Consider the following 22,134-nt stretch of genomic DNA (forward strand, 5'->3'; position numbering starts at 1 on the left):
CAGTTTTCTACTGCTTTTTTTCACCTCTGTGGTTCGTTTGACTTTCTCTCCTCTGATACAGAAGAGCTTATTTCTTGGTTCTACTCTTCCTGTCAAACCTATGGAGGACCGAAACTGACATAATTAGAAATAAAAGCAGAAATATATATATAGTGTCTATATTTTGTTTTTCCTTTTCCTTATACACGAGTTTTCATCAAGAAATGTATAAATTTTCTTTTTCCTTTTCCTTACGCATGCGTTTTCATCAAGAAATGTATATATTTTCTTTTTCCTTTTCCTTACGCATGCGTTTTCATCAAGAAATGTATATATTTTCTTTTTCCTTTTCCTTAAGCATGCGTTTTCATCAAGAAATATAAATGTTTTGTTTTGCCTTTTCCTCCTGCTCTTTTTCCTTTACCGTATGCATTTCTGCCTCATTATGCAAATGAGGAGGGCTGCCTTCTTGCTCCAGCTCCTCTGCTATTGGTCAACAAACAAGAAGGAGCAGGATCCATGTGCAGATCGATTGTGCATGCCTGGGTCTTTGACTTCTGTTTTAACAACCAACGTATTGTAATGGAGGGAGCGGAAAGACGGTCTGTGTCGGACTTGTTAAGGGAAGCTGCAAATAGATTGGATGAGTTGGAACGCGGTAAGTTTTCAGCTAGGTAGAGTTTTGTAATTTTGTCGAAGAATAGAGTTTATTCATATTGTCATCTTATTAGCATCTGCCGGTTCAACTCCACAAGCACAAGGCCCCACCATAACGCCAAGGATCAACACAAGTAAGTGTTTTTTTTTCCTCCTTGTCTTTGTTTTACATGCAGAATAGTTGTTATTGTTTTAGTGTTTGTAAGTCAACAGCCAACGTGTGTGTTTTATAGTGTTTTTATAAGTTTTAATGCTTAAGTTGGGGATTTTACTTAGCTTACGCTCACCAATTGGCATACAATGATGGAACGTCCCCGATTTCATCGTTTGGGTTGCTTTGCTGAAGATGAGGACTCAAATAAAATATAAATGAAACTTTTCTTTAAAAAAGGCAAGATGAGTCGAGAGTACAACGGCTCCTGGTTGTATTTCAGAAATCTGGTCACCTTAATTAATGAAACAGTTACAGCCACTGCTATAATGCAGTCCTGTGTGATGGACTTGAAATGTTCAGTCTGAACTGATAATGGTCTCATTTAAATGGTACTATGACCGACCAAACAAACAAACAAGAAAAAAAAAGGATTTCAGGCAACAACTTTAAATGAGCTTTAACACTTGCAAGGTGAATGTAGCCTTGTATATAAGTATAATTTGTGCATTTGTAGCTTTGACAAGATAAATCATTCACTGATGGTGAACAGAGATCTTATAATTCAGAATCTGATGCATTTTAACCCATGTCCATGTAATCTTTTATTGCAGGGTTGGGTAGCTTAAAGATACACATTCAAATACTTGTAAGAGTTTACACATTTCTACTCTTGTACATATATGTCAATATATTCACAGTGTCAACAACACCTGGAATGTCAAATGTTGCAGGACGACATCTTGTTGATGGTAAGCTAATATATATGCTGAAAATTATTTCTTGAGAAGACATGCAACTGTGGTGCTAGGTACATTTCACTATTTCCATCCCCAGTTGAGGTGTCAAGACTGTTTACAAGCAGATCAAGTAGAAGGCATCAAAGACGCAGCAATGCAACTGTCAGCCTCGCCACATATACACACATTTTTTGTTGCCTTGGGCGAAAAGATTCAACAGTTGTTCCGAGGCGACCAGAGAAGGAATGTCTCCAAAGGGCAGGACTAGGTGAGCGGCGCATATGTTTCCGAGGTATGTTATCTACGTTATTGTTGCTTGAACTATTTTGCTGCTCTAAGACAGTAGAAAAAATATTGTATTTCCATAATGTAATGTTTATAGTGTAACAACGTCCTGGTTCTGTCTCTCCAAAAAGCAAGACTGTATGGTAACACATAGAATAATTTTTAGGAAAATTTTGGTGAAAACCTTCTGAAGCTCTTTCTGAATTATTTTGAAAATTTACTGCTTGTTGTCTGTTTTTTTTAGAGCAGCACAGTGTAGCTGTGCACTTCCACTGAAATGTGTTTTCTCTTTCTTAAGCCACGTATTTTAAAATTAAAACAGAGATAACATTTGTTCTTCTTGTTTTCAGTGGAATTCAAAGACTCCAGTGATAACAGAGTTTGGTGGTAAAGTGGTATTTCTTAATATTGTGTGTCTATTGTGTGTTTATTTTCAGGTGACTTTCACAGCTGTGAGGAATTAACAGATTGTCTTTATCAAAACTTTCCAAAGTTGAGGACTGCAGGGGGCTATGAGTTGCTCAAAAGCTCTGGTAACACAAGGAGCCGCCAGCTCTCTGTTATACAGTGCCCAAATGAAGGGTACAGTGTGCAATATCTGAAGGAACCAAGCACTATGATTCACCACTTTACATCCGCCCTCTACAGTGCCATCTCAGCTTGGAGCAGGTAAATATATCTGCTTTTAGCTCATCATTTGCTGTTATTTTCAACTGTGTTATATGTATGTAGAGAGAGAGAGATGTACAGAGATGTAAGTGTGTATATGTAGATTTGTTTTACTTCTTAAAACTGCTGTTTGTGTGCGGCTTCAGTCTTTATATATTTTTGGTACCTTTACATGTAGGAAGAAACTGAGGGACCTTCTAACACATATTTTGGACCACTGACGCCATGTCTTCTTTGTGGAGAGGAATTTCCGTTTTCACAGATAAGGTAACACAATCAGTCTTGTTCAAGGTACTGATCCAAATCTAAAGTTCTCATCTGTACACCTGGTTTTCTTTATAAATGCAAATGGACAAAATCTATGTAGTGCTTTTCCAGACATACTACCCACTTAAAGAACTTAACACTTCAGTCACATAAACTCATTCACAATCACATTCATATACCAATATGCAGATCGGTAGTCCTTCCAGTGAAGTGATAAATAATTAACAGCTGAATCAGAACTGATGTTATTTGGGAAGGTGATAAGTCAAACTTGTATTTACGTATGGATGGTTAGTTAACTTGTATAATGCAAAGTTACATTTTATGGATTGTGTATAACTTCCCTATCCACAATAAGTTGTGTCCACAACAAATCCATAGCTAATAATGTTTTTATAGATAGGTGGTGCACATAGTCTGAAGCCATCACATAAAACACATTGTTGAGAAAGACATAAAGACACAGATGGCGAGGTTTACCCCCAAAAGTATTAATAATAACTTCATTTGTATGTGCCAACATCTTGTTCCTGATTAATTTTTTTTTTTTTTTTTTTGTCATATTGAAATGTTTGTATTTCTTGTTAAAAAGTACTTCAGTAATCTGAAATTGATTGTTAAATTGATTCTTAAGACGATCACAGTATGACAGGGAAAGACAGACTGAAAGTGAGAATGGAGAGGAATCTGTCCCTTCCACCAGTGGGGCAAGTCGCAGCTCTTCACGGCAACAAGTTGCAGATATAGTGGTGACACTGGAGACAGGTTCAGATCAGGGTTTGCAGAGTGATATCTGCAACCACCAGCAACAACATCTTATGTAGATTTGTCTGTCTGTCCATTGCCATTTCAAACAAACCCATTTCTGTTAAAAATATGTTTTGTAACTCATTTGTTATGCATGTGTTTTGTCTTTAGCTGGTCCTTCAACTGCTCTAAGCACACAGCAGCCTAATCCTCCAGATATTCAGAGGGACCTCGGACATGGTAAGTAGCATGTACAGGTTAGACTTAGGACTCGAGTCTATTACTCAATAAACACGTTAGTACTCAGTTTAAATCCATGGCCACTAGGGTGCCATATAATGTTGGGCAGCTGCAGTAAATGGCTGGTTTCCAGTTATCTCAATTATGAGATCTGCATCTCGCTATTATATGTTTCTCATTAGTTGACATCAAGATCTTGTAATTATGACACTTTTTCTCGTAATTACAAGGTTTTTGTTGTTTTTTTTTTTTAACCTTGAATGCAATGCGCTTCTGTAGTTAGTAGTAAAGGTGAGACTTTTAAATAATTAGTTCTTGTTCACAGTTTTTTTTTTTTTTTTTTTTTTTTTTACATGCTGTAGGGGTTTGTCTTTAAGCGACTGTACGTTTACAAAAGCCTTATTTTACTTAAAATTATCTTTGAAAATACTGTCCCAATGAAAGATATTTAGGAAAAGGGCCCTAGGTGTATGAATAGTTCTTTTCAGGTTCCAAGATGGCGGCGCGCACAGACGCAGCGGCTCACGGGTCTTCCTTTCGGTGCTCTTTTTTGTACTTTTTGTATTTCATATTTGTTTGTTTTGGTGCTCCAATCTCATTGTACATCCTGTATAATGACAATAAAGGCATTCTATTCTATTCTATTTTTTCTGTGTGTCTGTGTTGTCAGAAAATGAATGGCAACCTGGCATGGTTGTATGTAGCATATGTTTTGCTCGTTGAACAGCAGATAGGCACCAGGTTTCAAGCTACCCTGGTTGGAATGGATGGTTGTGTATAATTTTGATTTTTGGCTATTTTTTTTATGTATATAGAATCTGAAATTTAAATTCACTAATCAGTTTGTATGCCTTTTCTGGTCATGTTTCTTTCAAGCTTGGATTACAGAATTAGTTCCAGCCAAAGCGTCTGAGCTGTACATTGAGTCAGTACATTAAGCAAACAAGGATAAAGAGAGTCTTTCATTTACCCTGAGTTTAAGAGATACCCTGAAGGAAAGGAACCGTGCCATTCTGAGATTCTACAAAAGGCCACGGGTGCAGTGGACTAGCCCACTGCGATGTCATCTCATAGGTAAAATATTCATTTATTTTTAAAAATCCTGTCAACTCCTCCAACTGCCCTTGTAAACTCGACTGCTTTGTGTCCAAAAAGAAATTAGTCCAGTCTTGACTCTACAGCTGGATGGAGACATAATGTCTTGCAAGAGTTTGCTTTCATTTTTGGACCCACAATTGTCTTCTGTCTTCAAATTGTCTTGTCTTTTTTTTTTTTAGGTGATGCTGCCATTGGAGAGGGTGTTAATAGACATGTACTTTCAATAGTCATGTCAAACCTTCAGAATGGATTCTTGCTTGATGACGAAACTGGTATGGTTGTTAATTTTTTCATTTTCTTGAATTGGCGGGTATGGAGATTGTTCAGAAAAACCTGTTTATGTTAATATTATCAATTGTTGTTTGACAGAACTGAAGACATTGCTGTTTGAGGGTGAGCAGGACCATCTCACTCCCTCTACATCGAGGCTGCTCCTAGAAAGCGACTTTTTCGTGGTGGCGGGTCGAATTATCGGCCACAGCTTTCTGAATGGTGGTCCTTGTCTTGTTGGTCTCAGCCAAGGAATCATCCATGTGCTGTTTGGAGGGGAACCAGAAACAGCCACTGTAACTGAGTCAGATTGTGCTGACCAAGATGTCCGTGAGGTCATAAGAATGGTTTGTAAAATTTCAGTTTTACTTTGAAAATACAAGACCTACAACAAAAGTTTTTTTTTTCATGACAATTTTTGTAAATAGCATGAGATACAAACTCTTTTATTTGCACATTTTTAAAATTCTTCAGATGTACTTTGGGCTATATGTTTAGGTTTGCATATGTATCATGTGATGCCATACTGCTTTATTTCTCCTACAATAAATACTTAGTTACAGGGAACAAAGGATTTGTCAGAGGAGGAGAAATCCGTGGTTCTCTCTTTGACGTTGCCATGGGATCTTCCTGGAGTTACAGTCAATAACAGACATTGGCTCCAAGAAAAAATACTCCTCCATGCTGTAAGTTATGGTACCTGCAGAAACAATATCTGATGAAAGGCCACAATCTGTTAAAGTGAACGTAGACTAGTATTGTTCTTAAGTCACTGCAATCATGACAGCCCTACCTGATATACCTACATCATAATGGTTTTAAATGTGGAATGATAAGAAATTGTTTGACAGAAGGTTATTTTTTTGCAAGAGATTGTCCTTTTTTAAAAAAAAAAAAAAAAAAAATAGCAAAATTGATGGAAAATCTTTATGGTGCCTATAGAAATAGTCAACTCTATATTTTTCGAACCACACATTCAAAAAAATGAACTCCACAATTATAAAAATCCACTCATTAAGCTTTATAATTTTTATAACACTGAAAACAAAGATTTTAAACAACAGTATTTTATGAGTTCAATTAAAAAAAAAAAAAAAAGGTTATTTTATTTCAAGGTTTCAGGATCTCATATGAAACACGCACCCCAGAGCTTGAGAACATGCTGAACTTATCTCTTGAACATTATGACCACAGGACCATACTGAGCTTTGTAAATGTAAAAAGTGCTGCAACTGGAATTACAAAATGAAAAAACTACTCTCGATTTCCAAAAGTCATTGTCTTTGTCACAACAAATTTATAAGATTTGTTTGCTTTATTTTTTCAAAGAAATTGTTTTTTTTTCATGTGTAGGTTTTGGAAAGAACAGCACAACAGGTGAAACAAATCCGAAGAGGGCTGAAAGACACAGGTGTGTGGGAATTTTTCAGTTCCAGGCCTGATGCTGTGCCAGTACTTTTTCCAAGGGCCAGTGAGGCAGAGATAACCCCACAGGTAAGTTTACTTTGCAAAGATTAGAATCCAACACTGCATACAAATAACCATCTGTCCCATATGCCCGCATATCCATTAAGGTTAGTGGGTGGAGATGGTGCCTACATCCAGCGGTTGGGGGCAAGAGGTGGTGTACACTTGAGATGGCTTGTCAGCACATCCCAGTGCATGCCAACACTTACTCTTGTATTTCCTATGTGTGTTTTTCACTTTTGGACTGAAAGACAAACATCTGTACACATCAAAAGTTCTGCCTTAACACAGTTTCTCATTTTCTTCAGTTACCTACATTCCAAGTAATTTACAGTGAAATTTCTTTTTTGTAGATGGTAATCGATAACATAAACTGGCCTAAAGATGAAGATATAGATGAAGACATACTCTCGTTGGATGATCACTGTCTGATCATGAGCTTCCTCCGAAGATTCATAGAAAATGGTAAGCAAAGATTATACATTTTTCAATACACTTTATATATGCTTTTGGAAAGTGAATTATGAACATGTAAGAGAAGAAGAAGAAGAAGAAGAAGAAAGAGCTTTATTTGTCACATACATTTACATGCAGTGAAATTCATTCTCTGCATTTAACCCATCACACACATGGAGTATGTAGTACACACAGCACAGCATGGAGCAGGGGGCAGCCAAAGGGCGCCCGGGGAGCAACCTGGGGGGGTGGGCTTGCTCAGGGACCCACAGTGATGCCAGCCCGAGGATTTGAACCAGGGTCCTCTCAGTGACGAACCCTCTTCTTCTCCCCTAGGCCACCACTCCAGGCGTAAATAATCTTGCTAACATAATACATTCATTTGTGTCATAAAAGGAACATCAGACATCCTCAAGAGTTTACTAACATTCTGGACTGGCTGGGGTGTGCTATGCTCCAATCTCGAGGTCGAAGTTATTGACTGCAGTCTCCCACAGTCGTCCACTTGCTTCCTGACTTTGAAGCTATCCAAAAACCACAAAAACTATGAAGACTTCCACCAAGACCTTATGGCAAGCATTTCTTCGGCCTATTCTGGTTTTGGTCAGATTTAAGCTGGGCCATTTAAACAACGAATGTTGTTGGTTATTGGTATTATTACTTTTAAATTGTTCTTATGGTTCAGTCTCTTGATAGATATGGATATTCTGGAATAATCCACTTGTTAATTATGTATTAGAATTTGACAGTACTCAGCGTTGTTGTTGTTCTGATCAACTATAAAAACAGTTCCATATTATTGTAGGACGTTTTCTGAAAACATTTGCTTAAAAAAAGAGATTAGACCAACAAAGTCATGAATAGACATAGCTTAATTACAAACGGTTAAATCTGATATTATCAACGAATTCTTAATGAAAGCTGAAATGGTTTCATAACAGTGATTTTATTACATATATACATATCTGTGCAAAACAGGTCAATGTTCACGTTTGGATACAAGATGCCTGACCTGATATATTGTATCTTCACAGCAAATATTGAATAAAAAAAAACAATTTGAACAGAAAAACTGTCATTTCTATTACAAAGATCTAAATGTCACAGTTGTTATGCCAAAAGAGGCACAGACACATGTTGATGAGAAGCAACTACCCTCACCAAAAAGGAATGTGTATACATTTCAAAAAAACAAACTTGCAACTACTCTCTATCAAGCAAATGTCTTTGGTAGCTGTAACCTAAATATTTCCAAATATTACAGTCAGTACATCAATTGTCTGTTGATAAACATTAATCACATTTGAAAACAAGCCAGTTGGATCTGGTAGTGTTTCAAATTCCACCTGAGTCAAAGGCCGTGGAAGCTCAACCTCTGGCACTGTCACCCCATCATGATGGCGACCATATGGACTCTCCCAGTCAATACCATATTGGAGGTCAACCTACACAATATTTTTGAAAGCATGATGTAAATTACATCCAAATTACACGCACTTTTGTGTGTTTGGACAAAAAAAAATAATTTCACTTTCTAGAGTGGCATTAATAAAACCAACCTGTGCGGGGTCGTGACCTTCACGTTGGTTTTGAGACCACAACAGTAGCGGTGATTGGTTCCCTTCTGTGCGTAGTTTGTGGTTGTTCCAGCCGTCCTTGAAAAACTGCAGATGTCTGTTGAGCTGAGGTAGAAAGGCCCAGTGTAATGCATACAAGTGCACCTCATTGTCTGTGTGAAGTAGGCCCTCAGTCTCCAGGTAGCAGAAAGTAGTGTAAAACAGATCCAACACTCCCCCAAATACATCTCTCCACAACCTTTCAATCCTGGATAGAAAAGAAAAGGTATTAGTGTGGAAAAGGTGCAGAACTAGGTTGTCATCATGCACTTATATATAGACCTACAACTCATAAAATAATAATGATTAGAATTTGTTAAACAATGAGTGGAAATATAAGTAAAAAATGTTTTGATTTGATCAGTATAAATAGTAGGACATTAAGTGAAGTTGAGTTGTATACAACATTTCAGCAACAAGGAAGCTGAAGTGCTTTACACCAATAAAACATAATCCAGTAACCAAGTATGAAATAGGAATAAACCTTAAAATTTTTTAAATGTACTCTTAGAAAATAACCTACATCAAATTTGTTGATAAATGTTCCAGTTACTGTTAATCAAAGGCAACTCTAGACAGGTGGATTTATAGCCTTTATTGAAAAAATGTGTCAGCTGTTTTGTATTTTTCCTGAAGTTTGTTCCAGGTTAGAGGAGCATAAAAAACTGAATGCTGCTTCTCCATGTTTTGTTCTGGTTCTGGGGATGCAGACTAGACTACAACCAGAAGACCTGAGTGGTCTGGAAGGTTGACACAATGACAACATGTCTTTAATGTATTTTTGTTGCTAAGGTTTTGTGTGATTTATAATCTAACAGAAGTATTTTAAAGTCTATTCTGTGAGCTGCAGGGAGCCAGTGGAAGGACTTTAGAACTGGGGTGATATGCTCCTGCGATATCTTCCTGGTAGAGTAAAGTAAATCGAACTGTATTTACAATGTACCAACTTTTATGGAAATAGTCTGGATAAAAAAACATGGAGAGCACACAAAGACTGTAAGGTAAATACCTCTGGTTATGTGTGCTTCTTCCAGTTAGGTGAGAGTTTCTGTTTGGGCCTCTGGTTGAGACCATGAAGTGTGCCACTTGTACATTCTCTCCTCCTTTGTCAGAACGAACACGTGATGGCACTCCATATGTATTCACAGCTTCAAGAAAGCTGTTAAGCACTGTTGTGGCACGATTGTTGGTGGCAGCAGTCAGGTAAACAATGAGGCGGCTAAAGCCATCAATGCCCCCGTGAACAACAATTCGCCATCTGTACAGACAACAAAAAAAGTTTTGATTAGCACTGGTACAGTAACATAGTTTAACAGTCTTACTGTGGAGAGGTAGGACTGTATGTTGCTATGGGAGCATTTGCTGGAGCACCTAATCCACACAGACACTCTGATCAGAGGACGAACACAGGAGGACAGCTACTGTGACTTTAATGCTGAAGCACACTACACATTCTTTACAGTTTGTCCAATACGGCACAATCTGTTTCAAACACAGACAGGTATCAATGTAACTGAAAAATAACTGCCACCAATGGCTCAATATATATATTCCTAAACACCCCTTAGCTGCCAAACAAGATGCCTGATATAAAACACTAAGTTCAGCATTAAACAAAAACAAACACTAATACTAGATAATTTGTAACACTCGTGTTTGCTGAATTTAGGCCTGGCATCCAAAGCAAATACAAATCATAACTTCAGTGCTCTTATTCTGCAGTGTCCATCACTTATTAAGAAGGTAAATATGGACATGCCAAACCACAGGGTTGTTTCCTAAAGAGTCCATTTTTCTCTAGAGAAAACAATGTTATCTGACTTTAATCTCATTGAGTTTGTTGGTGTCCTTGTTAAGTCTGTTTCTTAAGGCAACTAATTTGTCTAGTATTAATCATTAGAGTTCCTGATTTTCTGTTCTATAAAAATGGAAACACTATAACTAATACTTTAGAAGACTGCATGTAATTGTAATGTCAATTTGCTTCCTCTTTTGTTTAAAGCATTACATTAATCTCTGACCATGACCGCTCAAAGCATTTTTATGAAACCATTTTTATGAACATACATGAATACAATGTATTATTATAAATTATTTTAAATGCTTCATACAAACAATACGTTTGACGCTTCAGAAGCAGAGTGACTTCGTTTTCTTGACCAAAACAGTTTTATGTGAGATGGTTGCTATAGCACAGGGAAATTTTTTACACTTGATTTATGATGATTTAACTTGTTACCCCTCTGACACTAATCCATCACTCCAGAATTTCTCTAGTCTATTTATTTTAATACAGAAGTTATTTCTCTTTGTCCAGGAAGTATCTTAAGTATTGTTCTTGTTTGATCAAACAAGTAAGTCTGACCTTATAAGTTTATGGTTTCCATCTATGTGCCACAAACTGTTTGGAGCTGGAACAGAGTATCTTCTACGCTGAACAGTTTGAAGCTGGAATGTGCGCATCAAAATTCCCTGCTGGTCCACACGGCGCATTGCTTCTTGCACTCGTCTTCCTTGAAAAATGAATGAGACCATAATTAAAACATGTTTGATTTGGAGGTGATGAACAGAATCAAAAAGAAAATTTAACCCATCAACTGTTATCTGAAAACATGTACATGCAAGTCAATGGGTCCATGAGGACACTGGTGTCTTCAGGACAGTTAAGAGGGCATTAGATTATTACCATGTGATTGCTATAAATTTGAAAAAAATTTTTTCCTTTCAATCGTGTTTTTTTGTGTGTGTGTGTGTCCTTGTTACTTTGCATAGAAGTGATAAACAATGAGCTATCTGTCATACAGCACATTATGTCTACAACTGCAATAGGTGCTTATCAGCGCCATCATAAGCACATCTGTTATAGACTTACTTTGGATGTGAATACCTCGAGCATTCAAGTAGCCCAACATCATCTTGTATCCTGTATTGGGATGATAACTTAGAATGTCTCGCACAACTCCATCCAACTCATCATCTCCGATGTTGCTGAATAAATCCGATACTCTACGAGAAAAAAATAATACACAATGTCTAGTCAGTAGAAAACAATTGACTATGTGTTTCTTTAGCAAACACATAGGTTTTGACCATTCATATTATGTCATTAAATATACAGCTAATGCTAAATGCTTTTGACAGCTCCAAAATACAGTCACACTATTTGCTGAAAGTGAGGTTCACCACAGTGATTGAAAATTGACCAGACCGGATTTCTGACACTAATGTATTACACATTTTAAGAGAATTAGTACCATAAGAGCTATGTGGAAGTGCCGTGTAATGGTGGATATTAACACACATTCGTAATTATTCTGCTGATGCGGTCTACACCCTCACACAAAATTAATATATTTTAATATGAAGAACACAGCTCATAATTCAAAACTGAACTATACTAGTACAGGTTAAAGGCTTACCATACATATTACGTCACTATGTGTACAGTTGAATACATAACAGATGTTCCGCTACAATTTGGAACTATAATGAAAATAGAAAATACTACTGAGTTCAAAGTAGCAACAGAAACACAACACGTACTTACCTAACACCATAGTCTGCCATCCGCCGGTGAACTGTTCTTTCACTGACCCCAAAAAGTTCCGCAATATCCTTTACCGACAGACCCACAAGCAAAAACGACTCCAAGGCTTCAGCGGGCAGCAAATATCCAGGTCTCCCAGCAGTTCTTGTGTGGTACACAGACTGTGCAAGCGACACGCCACCTCCTCCAGAATCTGGAGAACTAATGGGTCAGCTTCACTATCCGTGTCTGCAGCTAAATGCAGTAGCCTCTCATTCAAAATATCCACGCGAAACAATAAATAGTCATCAGTGACAGTATTGCTTTCAGCTAAGCTAGCAAGGTGCCTTAATTCTTCTGCAATTGCCTGAGACATCTCTGCTAAGCGTTCACTTCCTCTAAATTTCTGCAACAAGTCAAAGACCCAGGCATGCACAATCGATCTGCACATGGATCCTGCTCCTTCTTGTTTGTTGACCAATAGCAGAGGAGCTGGAGCAAGAAGGCAGCCCTCCTCATTTGCATAATGAGGCAGAAATGCATACGGTAAAGGAAAAAGAGCAGGAGGAAAAGGCAAAACAAAACATTTATATTTCTTGATGAAAACGCATGCGTAAGGAAAAGGAAAAAGAAAATTTATACATTTCTTGATGAAAACGCATGTACAAGGAAATGGAAAAACACTCTATATTTTTACATTTCTTGATGAAAACGCATGCGTAAGGAAAAAGAAAAAGAAAATATATACATTTCTTGATGAAAACGCATGCGTAAGGAAAAAGAAAAAGAAAATATATACATTTCTTGATGAAAACGCATGTGTAAGGAAAAGGAAAAAGAAAATTTATACATTTCTTGATGAAAACGCATGCGTAAGGAAAAAGAAAAAGAAAATATATACATTTCTTGATGAAAACGCATGCGTAAGGAAAAAGAAAAAGAAAATATATACATTTCTTGATGAAAACGCATGTGTAAGGAAAAGGAAAAAGAAAATTTATACATTTCTTGATGAAAACTCGTGTATAAGGAAAAGGAAAAACAAAATATAGACACTATATATATATTTCTGCTTTTATTTCTAATTATGTCAGTTTCGGTCCTCCATACTGTTTCAGTCCCTTGCTCTGCTGTTTTCACTCAGTTTGAGTCTGTGACTCTCTCACTTTTAGAGGATGTGATTGGCCATATTAAGCCATCAGGTTCCCCCCGTGATCCTGTCCCTCCACGATTTTTTAAAGAAATTTTATCTAGTATAGGGCAGCCTGTTCTTACCATTATAAATAGCAGTCTGTCCTCAGGTGTGGTCCCTGCTATTTTTAAACATGCAGTAGTCCAGCCACTGCTTAAGAAACCTGGTCTTGATCCTGCTGTGCTGGCTAATTATCGGCCTATTTCCAAGCTGCCTTTTCTTTCTAAGGTTTTAGAAAAAATTGTGTACTGTCAGCTGAAACAGTTTTTAGATGAGAATAGCACCCTGGAGGTTTTTCAGTCAGGTTTTAAAACCCTTCATAGCACAGAATCTGCTTTATTAAGGGTTTTTAACGACATCCTTCTTGCATGTGATTCTGGGAACCATGTTGTTCTGGTTTTACTTGACCTAACTGCTGCCTTTGATACAGTAGATCACAACATTTTAATATCTCGTTTACACCACTTAGTAGGCATTGGTGGCACTGTTCTTAAATGGTTCAGTTCTTACCTGGCAGAGAGAACTTTTTCTGTGAGCATTCTTGATGCTGAATCATCTGCTGCTTCTCTGCCATGTGGTGTCCCACAGGGCTCAATTCTGGGCCCACTGCTTTTCTCACTGTATTTACTGCCTCTGGGTTCTATCCTCAGAAAACATGGAATCTCATTTCATTGTTATGCTGACGATTGTCAAATTTATTTGCCCTTGAAGAAGAAGGATATCCATTCCATAAAACATCTCCTGGCATGTCTAGGTGATATTAAAGCTTGGTTGGCCTTGAACTTTTTAAATTTTAATGAAAAGAAAACAGAGGTAATGGGGAGTCCTCCTCTGTTGACCTGGGACCCTTGGAGGTATATTTTAAACCCATTATTACTGATCTTGGTTTTAAGGTGGACAGTGATTTTAAATTGGACAGCCAAATCAGAGCTGTGGTTAAGTCCAGTTTTTATCATTTGAAGCAATTGGCATCAGTAAAAGCATTTCTATCTAGGCAGCATTTTGAAACAGTGATCCATGCTTTTATTTTATCTCGACTGGATTACTGTAATTCACTTTATTTTGGAGTCAGTCAGTCGCTACTCTCACGTCTGCAGCTGGTTCAAAATGCTGCTGCACGACTTTTGATGGGAACTCAAAAGAGAGAGCACATGACCTCTGTCCTGGCCTCACTTCACTGGTTGCCTGTACATTTTAGGATTCATTTTAAGATTCTTATGTTTGTTTTTAAATCTTTGCACAATCTTGCCCCGCCTTACCTCTCTGAGCTTCTTCACCCCTACATACCTTGCCGGTCTCTCAGGTCAGCAGACCAGCTGCTCTTGGAGGTACCAAGATCAAGAAGGAAGCTCAGAGGGGACAGGGCTTTCTCTGTTGTTGGTCCTAAGTTATGGAATGACTTGCCTTTGCAGGTTAGAGCGGCCCCTTCACTGTCCACTTTTAAAGTTCGTCTTAAAACCCATCTTTTTTCCTTGGCTTTTAACTCCAGCGGGATCTAGTTTTACACTGTTGTTTTTTTTTTTTTTTTTTTTTTTTTTTTTTTTTTTTTAACCTGAAAGAGTTATTAAATTGTTATTTATTTGTGTTTTAATGTACAGCACTTTGTGTCAGCTGTAGTTGTTTTAAAGTGCTTTATAAATAAAGATGGTATGGTATGGTAAAAGTGTCAATGAAATTTTAAGCCAGTTTACAAAAATAGGTAGGTTTAGGAAACAAAAACATAATTTACCCTGGCTTAACAGTGACATTTTAAAACTGATTAAAGAAAGAGATCGAGCCTTTAAGAAATCCTTGAGTACAGGAACTTCAATCGATCGCCAGATTTTTACATCACTAAGGAATAAAGTGATAAAACACATACGTAAAGCAAAAGTTAATTTTTACATTGACATTATAAAAGGAGCAAATGGAAATGGGCAAATGATATGGGAAAATTTAAATAAGCTACTGGGATGCAACAATGCTGATAATCTTAAAAATGTACGGCTTCAAGTAAATGGTATACTAACAGATGATTTAAGTAAAATTGTTAATATGTTTAACACATTTTTCATTAGTTCAATTGACAAATTAACAATGCATGTCAAACATCCTGATATCTCATACAATTCTTTAGATGTTAGTAAACCAGTATTTAGTACACAAGAAATCTCTGTCACTGATGTAATAAAAATGATAGCGTCTCTAATAGGCTCAAAGGCTAGAGACATATTTGGCTTGACAAGTTATTTTTTCAAGCTTCATAAAGAGGCACTTGCAAGTCTAATTGCACATATAATTAATAACATTCCAGGGGTTTTGTGTCAAAAACGCCTAAAAATGTACTCAGTCTATTCAGATAGCTTGGGAACGAGACCTGGATGCACAGATTGATGAAACGGTATGGGAGGAGAGCCTCCGCAGAATGAATTCTTGTTCTGTTATACTGATGCACCAGTGCTCTTAATAACTGTATATGCCCAGCTCCCTTTTTAAAAAATTTTGTGTTAATTGTTTTGGTGTGTGTTTTCTTTTTGTTTTATTTGACGTTCATGTTCATTTGTTATTATTTTGGTTATGTTGTTATGTGTATAAAATTGAAAAACTTAAATAATTAAAAAAAACAAAAAAAAAGCAGGTTGGTCCCAAACCTGCTTGTACCCAGAAGACACATACAGGACCCCAATTAGGTGATAAGTCAGGATGCTTTATTAAGATTTCTACAAACTAATGGAAAATTGTGATACAAGAAAAAAGTATAAATCATGAACATCAAGAACATTTTGTCTTCTAAGCAGTGCTGGAAGCTCGTATTGAAAGATCTCAGTGGAGCCACAGAATGTTTAAACTCTGGAACATGTTTTGATAACTCAGGTAAATCATTTTATGATTTCATGTTCACAACTCCTGATTCCAAACTTAAAGATTTTCAATGAAGTCGTCTCCAAAGTTGATCATGTTTCTGAGCGCGCTCAAAATCAGCGTGTCAACATCCTCGTGAGTTTCGATTTCCTCGCTGTAGTTCTTCACAGGAAAGATGCAGTTCATTTGGATTCCCAGTGCAGAGCTGAACTCACTTATCTGAATGTTAGAGAAACCCCACATTACATTCAGGCTTTTCTGCTCTATCATCACATTTCTGTAGAGACTCACGGATGCTCACCTTCTTTTTCAGGTGTTTGCTCTTATACACATTCTTCAGGTCTTTTTCAGTTTCAGGACAGGCCTCATCAATTTTGGTAATGATTGCCATTTGAGGAATCCCTGAAAACATCATGTAAAACCATGAAAATCTTTATTTTCCTGGTTCCTTTCTGCTCTTGTTTCTGCAGCCCTACCTGTTTGAGGCTTAAACATGGTGAAAAATTAAGATTGATCATCATGTTTGAGCCATTTCCTTTGAAATGACTATTTTTTTTATGATGATAAAGTCTCAGACATTGTGAGTTGTTTCCTCCATGCCATATACTTCCAATACTTCACATACTCAACAATGTCTGAAAACTGCCCAAATGTTTGACTTGATTTATCTTGGATTCTTTTTTTTACAAGTGGCCAACAAACAGTCTTAAAATTGCTCAAACTGTTATGTTCATCAAACTGAAAGCATATCGAGCAGAATTGTGAGTGTACAGATGAGCTGCTGCTCTTCCTGATATGATCACTTACCCAAGTCACTGGCTGCCTGTCTGATGCTGCTCATTTTTTCCAGAACCGAGTCCTTAATTTCTAATGCGTTGGCAGAATGAATACAGACCAGAACATGAACTTTGTCATCTGCAGAGGGGGTCCGGTTGTAGCCGGGATCTTGTTCTGACAGTGGAGCCACTGGGTTAAACTGGAAACCAGTGAAAAATGATTAAATTAAGTCAAATTTTTTTAGGATTTTAAAAGTACAGGAGATGATCTGTCTAATGGTTGCAGGGTGTTTGGAATAGCAGATAGAAGCTGCTTATTTATGTCATGTCATACATAAAGTTCCGGCGAAGGTTGCTAGGAATCTGGGAGTCACGTTTGACGACCAGTTATCATTTACACACCAAGTGGTCTCTGTTGCTTGATCCTGTTGCTATATAACATCAGACAAATTAGACCGTTTCTAACGCAACATGCTGCTCAGCTCTTGGTGCAGGCTGTGGTCATCTCGCGCCTTGATTATTGTAATGCAGTGCTAACGGGCCTTCCAGCCTGTGCTATTAGACCATTACAGATGATCCAGAACGCAGCAGCACGTCTGGTCTTCAGCCTTCCAAAATGGGCACATGTCACCCCACTGCTCATTGAGCTTCATTGGCTTCCGGTTGCTGCTCGAATCAAATATAAAGGCTGCACGATTGCCTATAAGATGATGACAGAACAGGCGCCTTATTACTTGCACTTGCTCCTAAAGGCCTATGTTCCATCTTGGCCTTTGCGCTCGTCCACTGAATGTCACCTTGCTTTACCCAACATCCACCCAAAGCAATCCAGACTGTTGTGCTCCATAGTTCCCAGATGGTGGAACAAGCTGCCTACCTCCACCAGAGCAGCGGAGTCCCTCGCAGTTTTTAAAAAAACTCCTAAAAACTGAGCTTTTTAGAGAACACCTGCACTAAGACAATTAACTCTGATGTGTATAGACATACATTTTTAATGTGCCATTGTTTTTTAACTCTTTTAATGTTTTATTTTGGTTTTGGCTTTTTGTATTATTGTGTCATCATTGTAAGTCGCTTTGGATAAAGATGTCTGCTAAATGTAATAAAGTAAAGTAAGTTCTGTATTTATTAGGGATGGGACGATACCACTTTTTTTTAGGTCCGATACGATACCGATATTTTACATTTGGATATCTGTTGATACCGATACAAACCCAATCTTTAAAAAAAACAAACAAAATAATTGATTTCAAATGCCTGGATACATTTTACATAAGTCAACAGTCTCTCACACAACAAAATCAAAATCTTTTAGATGTCCCACAGACTAAGGACTAGGGAGGGGCAGAGCTTTTCAGGCAGTGGTGCCAAAGCTCTGGAACTGTTTACGACTCCAGCTCCATTTTACTGACTCTGTGGTGTCTTAAAAAAAAAAGCTGAACTTTTCTGTTTAACCAGACTTTCTGTTGACTTTATTTTTATTCTTTTTCTTTTAATGTGGTAATGTTAATATGTTTTTAACATGGTGTTTTGTCTGGGTTTTTGATATTGTGTTTTAATTATTGTAAAACGCCTTTCTGTCTGTGAAAAGCACCAAATAAATAAACTTTACTTACTTACAACAATCGCTCTATCACCTGAATCCTGTTGCTCCTTTGTGAGAAGGTGATGCATTGGCTTGTGGTATGTTGCAAATTTCATTAGGGCTGCAACTATCACTTAATTTAGTAATCAAGTATTCTGTCAATTATACCATCAATTACCAGAGTAACTGGATAAGAAATACTTTTTTCACATTAAGAGTTCATCTGCATATTTTAACTTCCGCACTGCAGTTTTTCCCTGTGTGAAACAAACAGGGTGGATGAAGCAACTACAAAGTTCTCTTTTCTTCACTTACTGATCAATTTGTGGCAGTTGGTATTGGAGGGAAGAAGGGCAGGTGCCTTTAATTAGTGTTTCCAGGGGTATATATACAATCAACTGCAAGTAGAAACAGATGTGTTTTGTGAGTGTGACCAGGCCAGTAGAGTGAGGCAAGTGCACACCTCACTCCATGTGAGTGGCATAATTTTGGGCATGAATAATGACCCGTGCCCTGTTGGACGTTGAAGCAGCTCATAGTCAATAGAGGGGTAGATTGACATATCAGGGCACGTGTGAGCCACTAGCTGCTCTTGCCGTGGATAATTGATTTTGGTGACTTACGTTGTTTTTCTCTGTCAGTGTATTCATTTGTCTAGTCCACCCCAGCAAGTGAGCTGGTGCGGGCAAAAAGATATGGGGGTTGCCCAGAGAGTGGACTAGTTTCTTTTTTTTTTTTTATTATTGTTTTTGTTTATTTTCATTTTGTATTTCTATTCCAATCAAAACTTAGCTTTTTCTTTGGTCCATTTCCATTCCACCAATTTAATGCCAGGTTTTTGCATGCATGTGTACATTTTTTTAATGAGTTGCAGTGATTCCAATTAGATTTAAACGACTTGAAGGGGTTTGCCCACCTAGTGTGTTCTGACTGATTTGTACTGAAGTTGCCCCGGGGTGGATTGGGAAGCGACCTGACCTTTTTACTTTTGAAATAAGCATTATGAAATAAAGATTTGCTTTTAAAAGAAAAAACTTTCATTGAATAGAGTCTTATTATTTTTCTTTGCAATTGACCTGTCGTGGGTGTAACAAATTGGTTGATGAAGGACCTCCAGCTGTTTCCCAGTAAAGGGTTAATGGTGTTTACAGGGAGAAAAGCTTTTGTCCGCTCCATCTGAGCTCACCGGCTCCGCCTCTTTGCGCTTGTGCAGACTGTGCGTAAATCAGCTGACTGCTGCTGTTGCCTCACCAGTGTTTATGTTGAAAAACTGGGGGCTGTGTGAGCCAATGGTGGATGCTGGTCTTTCAAGGAGGGGAAGCTCAATTTCATCCTACATCATAAAATGTGTTGGTTTATTTATACAGCAGCACCCGCTGGACAGAAACTGCGATAGAAGTCAGAAAGAGTGATAGAAGTCAGTCTCCAAACACAAGCAGCTACAAAAACCCCACCAGAAATAGAAGCTCGATTTGTCTCTAGTCGTTTTTAATAAAAGGAAATGCCGCTAAGAGGATTAGGAAAGTCTCCGGTTCAACTCAAAATAAATGCTCCCACGGATGTTTACACCAAAAGATCGCTGATTCGCTCATTTCGCTGTCAATCAAAAAGGGATTCAGCCTCAGACAGATCATCCAATCATCATGCAGAAACTGAGTGTCCGGGCCGGCCGAGGCCAGCCCACTGCCCCATAGACCCCCAGAGACGCTGAGCGTCCGATGGGCGGGACAAAGCCCAGCATTTATCCAATGACTCGTCTCGTTTCTCTGCTTTCTTTGCTTCGCTATTGAGCTCTGTAGACGCTCAGCATCCACACTGTTTAAAGCACTGTGAAGCTGCGGGAATGAGTGAGAGGAAAGCCGCGTCGTTACCTGTGATAAGTTGAGCGCGTTGTAGCGCATATTTAGTCAATGACATGTACACACAACAGTATATGTTTGATCACTTATTTTTTGACATTTTAGGGGAAGCTGAGCTTCCCTTGCAGTCTTAGAGCAATCGCCTCTGGTGTGAGCGTAATCCTGTAACGCTTTATATTCAAAAGCATTCTCCTAAACATGTTTCTACTGCAGGTCTATATTTAGTCACTAATCAGGGATTAAAGTATCAAAAATATTTTGAAGGGGAAGGGGTCCTTCCGGTACTGGACGCGGCGCTCGCTAGCAGTATGTCCGGGAGCTGAAGTAGAGAAAAAAATAACAGCTGAAATTCTCAGCACAACACACAAACATGCAGAGAGCGGTGGAGGCGTGGAAAACCATGTCAGCGATGATCTATGAGGGGCCGTTAGGGACATTATTACTGAAACGGGATTCCGTCGCAGCGACCGAGAGCTGAGGGGTTGTTTCCTGATCCCACTCCATTCCAGTAGGTGGCAGTAATGCAGCTCTAAGCTGGTTTGGTCAACCGCAAACCCACAAGAAGAAGAAGACGACTACGGAGCACTGTAAAGGAGCTAATGTAGGTTGGATCGGATTGCATTTTTTATTTCTTTTCCAAATAATAAAATAATAATAAATAAAATTTCTTTCCAATATCCGATCCACTAATTTAGGCCAGGATTGGATACCGATACTGAATATCGGATCAGAGCATCCCTAGTAATTATGATGCTTTTACAACTACAATTTGGTGCTGATCACTGATTTCATTTGGGGATTTTACTGCTGCTTTACTAAATGTTCAGTAACTCTGCAGTGAGGACTCAAGTTAGCAGCTCTAGTGAGTACTAGAACCAGTCTGATGAAAACATGGCCAGTTTGATGTCGTCAGGATGAACACCAGCATTAGTCCCCTCCTCCAGACCATGATGTCATTGAAGACCAAAGGGTAACATACAGCCGAGCTTCCTCTTCCTGTTTATATTTTATGAGTTTGATACTGAAACAGAAACAGATTAGATTTTGGTTTATTGACAGTGAAGTCTTTTATGTTCCTCCTTTTTTTAAAAAAAAAATCCTGCCTGCTTTTTCTGTACTCTCCCAACAATTAGCTGTTTTTGTTCAGATAATGATTCGTTTCTTAGACCAGAAAAAGGTCTTGAATAATCAGGCCCCATCTTATCTCAAAGACCTCATAGTACCATATCACCCCAACAGAGCACTTCTCTCTCAGACTGCTGGCTTACTTGTGGTTCCTAGGATACTTAAGAGTAGAATGGGAGGCAGAGCCTTCAGCTTTCAGGCCCCTCTTCTGTGGAACCAGCTCCCAGCTTGGATTCAGGAGACAGACACCCTCTCTATTTTTAAGATTAGGCTTAAAACTTTCCTTTTTGATCAAGATTATAGTTAGGGCTGGATCAGGTGACCCTGAACCCTCCCTTAGTTATGCTGCTATAGGCCTAGTCTGCTGGGGGGTTCCCATAATGCACTGTTTCTTTTCATTCACCTTATTTACTTTGTTTCTACGCCACTCTGCATTTAATCATTAGTTATTATTAATCTCTGTCTCTCTTCCACAGTGTGTCTTTTGTCCCCCCCCCCTCACAGCAGATGACTGCCCCTCCCTGAGCCTGGTTCTGCTGGAGGTTTCTTCCTGTTAAAGGGAGTTTTTTCCTTCCCACTGTTGCTCAT

The 22,134-nt window shown here is 38.2% G+C and overlaps 3 protein-coding genes and 1 pseudogene across 3 annotated transcripts; 2 read left to right on the forward strand and 2 right to left on the reverse strand.

Annotated features, from left to right (window-relative positions):
* Positions 1-397: 397 nt before the first annotated feature.
* LOC115797842 (uncharacterized) lies at positions 398-3,836 on the forward strand. The gene is made up of 7 exons (XM_030754366.1): positions 398-637; positions 711-770; positions 1,489-1,539; positions 1,625-1,819; positions 2,250-2,481; positions 2,660-2,748; positions 3,667-3,836. Exons 1-6 carry the CDS (start codon positions 499-501, stop codon positions 2,700-2,702), a joined length of 720 nt encoding a protein of 239 aa, XP_030610226.1. The 5' UTR covers positions 398-498; the 3' UTR covers positions 2,703-2,748; positions 3,667-3,836.
* Positions 3,837-4,629: 793 nt separating this feature from the next.
* Positions 4,630-8,049, forward strand: LOC115797831 (uncharacterized). The gene is made up of 7 exons (XM_030754357.1): positions 4,630-4,809; positions 5,013-5,105; positions 5,203-5,450; positions 5,661-5,789; positions 6,457-6,597; positions 6,924-7,035; positions 7,423-8,049. Exons 2-7 carry the CDS (start codon positions 5,063-5,065, stop codon positions 7,638-7,640), a joined length of 891 nt encoding a protein of 296 aa, XP_030610217.1. The 5' UTR covers positions 4,630-4,809; positions 5,013-5,062; the 3' UTR covers positions 7,641-8,049.
* On the reverse strand, positions 8,000-12,571 carry LOC115797821 (uncharacterized). Its single transcript, XM_030754345.1, has 6 exons — positions 12,190-12,571; positions 11,515-11,648; positions 11,008-11,155; positions 9,652-9,900; positions 8,586-8,850; positions 8,000-8,471 (listed from the first exon to the last, which is right to left on the reverse strand). Exons 1-6 carry the CDS (start codon positions 12,207-12,209, stop codon positions 8,268-8,270), a joined length of 1,020 nt encoding a protein of 339 aa, XP_030610205.1. The 5' UTR covers positions 12,210-12,571; the 3' UTR covers positions 8,000-8,267.
* A 3,573-nt stretch (positions 12,572-16,144) lies between these two features.
* On the reverse strand, positions 16,145-21,620 carry LOC115798229 (interferon-induced protein 44-like; annotated as a pseudogene).
* Between the last annotated feature and the right edge of the window lie 514 nt (positions 21,621-22,134).

This window comes from Archocentrus centrarchus, chromosome 2, assembly GCF_007364275.1.
Source record: "Archocentrus centrarchus isolate MPI-CPG fArcCen1 chromosome 2, fArcCen1, whole genome shotgun sequence".
NCBI classification, from domain to species: domain Eukaryota; kingdom Metazoa; phylum Chordata; class Actinopteri; order Cichliformes; family Cichlidae; genus Archocentrus; species Archocentrus centrarchus.

Bases quoted from the DNA above. Each gene is read 5' to 3' on its own strand.
- LOC115797842 (XM_030754366.1), top strand. From the start codon at position 499: ATGTGCAGATCGATTGTGCATGCCTGGGTCTTTGACTTCTGTTTTAAC. The intron at 1,540-1,624 runs GTAAGCTAATAT...TTCCATCCCCAG, and splicing joins AGGACGACATCTTGTTGATG to TTGAGGTGTCAAGACTGTTT. The intron at 1,820-2,249 runs GTATGTTATCTA...GTTTATTTTCAG, and splicing joins GCGGCGCATATGTTTCCGAG to GTGACTTTCACAGCTGTGAG.
- LOC115797831 (XM_030754357.1), top strand. From the start codon at position 5,063: ATGTCAAACCTTCAGAATGGATTCTTGCTTGATGACGAAACTG. The intron at 5,790-6,456 runs GTAAGTTATGGT...TTTCATGTGTAG, and splicing joins AAAAAATACTCCTCCATGCT to GTTTTGGAAAGAACAGCACA. The intron at 7,036-7,422 runs GTAAGCAAAGAT...GTGTCATAAAAG, and splicing joins CCGAAGATTCATAGAAAATG to GAACATCAGACATCCTCAAG.
- LOC115797821 (XM_030754345.1), bottom strand. From the start codon at position 12,209: ATGGCAGACTATGGTGTTAG. The intron at 11,649-12,189 runs GTAAGTACGTGT...TTTTTCTCGTAG, and splicing joins ATGGCAGACTATGGTGTTAG to AGTATCGGATTTATTCAGCA. The intron at 8,472-8,585 runs GTTGGTTTTATT...AATATTGTGTAG, and splicing joins AAGGTCACGACCCCGCACAG to GTTGACCTCCAATATGGTAT.